The following is a 5,039-nucleotide window of genomic DNA, read 5'->3' as shown; positions in this document are numbered from 1 at the left end:
CATCTCACCCGGACCGTCAGCCTCTCTGTCATCACACAGTGCAAATTGCCAATTTGCAAGCAAACTCGGTTAGGAAGCCTCATCAATATTTCCGTCGTCAGTTTTTCTGCCTACATCATTTAGATTTCCGCCGTTAACGGCTCGGCGTATTTGCATGTGAAGCAGCAGCGTGCACTCGCCGTGGGTTTGTGCTTAAGGAGCGGAACCTGGGAAAGTAAATCCGCCCACGAGTGTTTGAGTTCACAGATGGCAGATTGAGAACATTTCTCTCAGTTTGTGTCATCCCACAGTCGCCGCCGTCACCGTCATGACTGGAAGCTGCTGTTTTTATTTATTGTCATTTAGCCCAGATGAGCTAACGTGGCGCCGCCGTGTTGCATCACTCACTTGTGATTTCAATCAAATGCAAAATAAATGTATATTTTTCACAGTGAGTGAATTAGTTTGGTTGTTGTTTAAATACAAACTTTGAGTTGTTTTTCGAGGGAAACAGAAAAGGAAAAAACAAAACAAATGTGAGAAAGGTAAATTTCAGGTGAGTTAGTAAAGTCTGTCTGTATGCAGATGATGTCTGAATATACATGTCAAAGTTTTCAGACAAAAAAAAATCTTTCTCTGTGTCTCAGTCTGCTCTCTTCTTCGTCCTCGTCTTCTTCAGTGGTGTCTCCATCTGGACATTCTGGAGGATGACCTTTGACACCTTTGAAGTCTAGTTTCATTCCAGTTTTATCCACAGCTTCTCTGTAAATCATCAGAAAAAAAAAATCTAAGAAAGTTTAACAACCCTGAATTTATTTTTTATTTTTATTTTTTATCTTCTTCCACTGAATGATTTCACGTTGTAGTAACGGGAGTTGATGTCACTCCGTAATTTCGTGCCAACTGATATAAGAAATTTTGAAGAACTCTTCGTCTGTTTTCCTGCCACAGACGTGTGCGTTTCTTTTTAACAAGTTGCACAACAGCTAGCTAAACTCGGCCAAGTCGAACGGTCCAACCGTGCCAGAAGTTGAATAATTCCGACGGAAATAACTTTAACTATCAATAACTGGAAGTCAACTGTTGTTCTGTGAAACAAACGCTGGTATTTGGTCCCACATGTGTTTAACGTCTGTTTGTATCCAGGGACCGGGGGAGGGAGGGGTCGAGAGGGGGAGGGAGGGGTTACCTGTTAACATCTTTATAGCTGCTTTACTGCCCCTCTGAGGAACCAAAGCTCCCTGGACCTCATAAACCCTGCATGAGTCTGACCACAGTCCTGACCCTGAAGACTGCCCCTGGTGGTACGACTCACATCTGTGTGTAGGAGAGAAACAGGAACAGGGAGGGAACCCACATCGTTTTAATCTGGGATTTATTTTATTTATTTATTTTTTTAACTGTCTTTGTTGTCGTTCATGAAGACACACACTCGTGGGAACCGGGCTAGGAATTTGAAAAGTTATTTCAGAACTGCTCTGACGAAAGATTTGGTTTAAATTGATTCTGGAAAATACAAAAAAAAATAAAAAAACGTTCTGAGTTGCCAGACCAGGAGGTGGCACTAATGGACCTACAGTTCATTGCTAGCAGTAAAGAAAATATGGAAGATCGATTGAGTGAGTCACCAGAGCTAACGTTAGCTGCAACAGTCCTGGTACAGACACCAGAGCTAATGTTAGCTACAACAGTCGTGGTACAGACACCAGAGCTAATGTTAGCTACAACAGTCGTGGTACAGACACCAGAGCTAATGTTAGCTACAACAGTCGTGGTACAGACACCAGAGCTAACGTTAGCTAGCTAACGTTATCCGATAACAGACAATAAAGATGATATAATAACTTGTCAACAGTTTTCTTTTTATACCCTTTCATTAATCTGTAGTTTTACTACAGTGATTAAAATCTTCATGTACTGCAGTACTGCCTTCATAAATAGTACAGCATCAAAATGTTTTTGTAGCCTTCTGTGAATTTTTATATCTTTCTAAAGGTCCCAGTGGTCCCCAGAGCCACCGTTTGAGAACTGCTGTGATGTAGTACGTTCAGATTTTAATTGCATCCCATCAGTATTAGAAATACATAAAAAAAACAACAACAACATCAGTCATCAACTGAGTGTCTCACTGCAGGGCAGCGACTGAACGTTCTGTTTTTTCAAAGCGAGAAAAAAACTGGTTCCACTCGGTTCCGTCTTCAGTACCGATGGACATGTTGTTAGTGTAAAGCTGGGAGTCAGTGTTCCAGTGGAGAGTTGACACAAGTACAGCCTCCTCTCTCACCCTCTCTAGGGTTCCCTCAACATGTGGGGCTCAGTTCTTCCCACACCAGAGGCCGAGTCCTGAGAACTTATAAAGAACTAATGATAGACTGGACTCTTCCTCCACTCCAGAAGTCTCACATTTATTTTATTTTTTTTTTTTTTTTGCGTGCACCAGTGGAGAGGAAGTGCTCAAAACCCTGACCTTTCACCCCTCACCCCAGTGGGCCTGATTTTCCACAGTGGACCTTGCGAGGCTCATGGTCCGTGGTGATCGTCTTCCCAGGGTCTGTCTGTGACCAGGATCCCACCGTTAAATAAACACACGCCACATTCACCAGCACTAATGATAAACAGTGATCTTACATAAGGCTGTCAGGGTGTTTGGGTACACGCCGCGTGTTTACTCCAACGCAGCGTCTGTCCCGTGTGTGTGCGTGTGGAGATAACATCAGATGTTGGGAGCTGTCAGCCGGTTCTGACTGGACACAACGCAGACTTCCAGACACTTACAGTCGGAGCTGCTCATTAAAAAGACATAATTAGTTTCCCTCTGTTTCAGACTGCCGCTCCGAGGAGTTTCACGCTTTGATGAAATTCAACGTAAAAACATGTGGCTGTGAACACAGACACCAGAGCTAACGTTAGCTACAACAGTCCTGGTACAGACACCAGAGCTAACGTTAGCTACAACAGTCCTGGTACAGACACTGGCACTAACGTTAGCTACAACTGTTTTGGTACAGATATCAGAGCTAACATAGTGTTTACACTCTGATTGCAGCAGCGTCTACAGTTACATTATCCAGTTTTTTTAGCGAGCGCTGACGAAGGAGCGGCGGTTTTGACAAACCGCATTAGAAGAGCAGTGGCAGAGAGGATGTGAGCTGAGGTTTGAGGCTCGGCGTTCTCGTTGCTCTTCTAATCTCTGTGCACAAACTCACACTCCCACACACACACACACACACACACACACACTCCGGGCCGTGTGCATGTGCTGCACCGTCTGCTCCAGGTCTGAAGTTTGACGTCAATATGACGGAGCAGAGGTGAGGAGAAGGTGGGGTCAAAGGCCGGCGACCCCTGACCCCAGTGTGAGGTATCAGAAGAGTGAAAGTTGGTGTTTGATGAGCGAGTACTCTGAAGTCAATCCACTACTGTATGGTTGTTTGTACAGTCTACTCTCAGCAAATACACGCAAATACTTCTGTCCACCAACAAATAACTTTTAGTTACGAAATCGGACCGGACGTTTCACCGCAGCGGTCAGAAGTCGCAGCGAAACGCAGACGCAGCTGTGGAGGAAAATGGAGGAGTTAAAGAGTTTTGACAATTTTTTTTTTTTTTTAAATACTACGTTTGTTGTGTTTTTGTCGTCGTTCTCAGTCATGGAACTGTTGTTTCCAGAACACAGAGGAGTCCTGACCTTTAATCTGGGTCTCAGTTGACCTACTTACACACACACACACACACACACACACACACACAGGACGATGAGTCATCATTCATTTATTCAATCAAGTGTAAAAAAATGATCTTAAAAATGTTGGTCCTCAACTCACGGTCCACGGACCACTCTGGTCCACGAGCCTTATGTGTGTGTCTGTGTGTGTGTTTTGGTTAAGTCCGGATGTGTGAACTGAGCAGATGATTTATTAATAAATAACCCCCCCTTCCTCCCTCCCCCCTCTCCCTGTCTCACCCCCCCAACCTTATGTTTTTCTGTAATTTACTTACTGTATTCAATTTACTGTAGTATTTATTATCATACTGTAGTATTTATTATTGTACTGTAGTATCTATTCTCGTACTGTAGTATTTATTATTGTACTGTAGTATTTATTCTCGTACTGTAGTATCTATTATTGTACTGTAGTATTTATTCTCGTACTGTAGTATCTATTATTGTACTGTAGTATTTATTCTCGTACTGTAGTATTTATTCTCGTACTGTAGTATCTATTCTCGTACTGTAGTATTTATTCTCCTACTGTAGTTTTATTCTTGTTTCTACGAATCCGTCACAGATTCTGACTCATTCGTCTGTTCGTATCTGAAAGTTGTTTTTTTGAAGTTTCCTGGATTTTAAAAATCAAACGGACGTCACGTCTGTGCAGCGGCGTGCGTTTACTCATCTGATAAACCGTCGATCGTCTGATCAACCGTCGAGGGCGGAGGCGGTGTGTGTTTCTCCCCCGTCATTTTCCATTTCTCTAAAAATGTCTGGTCGGTGTGTGTGTGTGTGTGTGTGTGTGTGTGTGTGTGCATGAGAACGACCGTGCCTACCCAGCATGCCACTGGAGGAACACAACATGTGGGAAAGTACTTCAACCCCAGTCTGAGCTGCTTCACTAGCGCCACCAGTGGTCGAAAAGAATCTGGGGACACGATACGTATCACGATACGATACGATGTATTGCGATAAAAGTCGAGACGATATATTGAGTTTTTTTCTTTTTTTTTTTTACGTTTTAATCCCAGGAATTAAATTAATAAATTAAATTATTAATAAATTGATTAAAAATTAATTCTGCCGAATATTGATATCGTATCGTGAAACGGAATATCGCGATATGTCAATGCATCGATATTTATCGTACACCTCCAGCAGACGTAAGGCGAGCTCGACCTGTCGCTGCACCAAGATGGTGGATCCTCACGTGCACGTGCATGTACGTGCACGCGCAGATTCAGGGAGTGACGCGCGTTCACGCAAACTACCACCGGGGGGCTCTAATGAAAAACCACTGGAGGGAATCTCCTCTCTGCCTCCCCCCTCTGCCTTCTCTTCTCGTCTC

The 5,039-nt window shown here is 43.5% G+C and overlaps 1 protein-coding gene across 1 annotated transcript in view; it reads left to right on the top strand.

Annotated features, from left to right (window-relative positions):
* The window catches only part of apool (apolipoprotein O-like), a 7,868-nt gene extending 7,523 nt beyond the window's left edge, over positions 1-345 (top strand). The window contains exon 13 of the mRNA XM_025063371.1: positions 291-345. Within this exon, the coding sequence (XP_024919139.1) occupies positions 291-345 (55 nt within the window). The remainder of the gene's footprint in view (positions 1-290) is intronic.
* The last annotated feature ends 4,694 nt before the right edge of the window (positions 346-5,039 follow it).

Source organism: Cynoglossus semilaevis, chromosome 15 (genome assembly GCF_000523025.1).
Source record: "Cynoglossus semilaevis isolate Cse_v1.0 chromosome 15, Cse_v1.0, whole genome shotgun sequence".
NCBI classification, from domain to species: domain Eukaryota; kingdom Metazoa; phylum Chordata; class Actinopteri; order Pleuronectiformes; family Cynoglossidae; genus Cynoglossus; species Cynoglossus semilaevis.
Note: the sequence above shows the minus strand (reverse complement) of the source record. Positions and strands in the feature narration are given on the sequence as shown.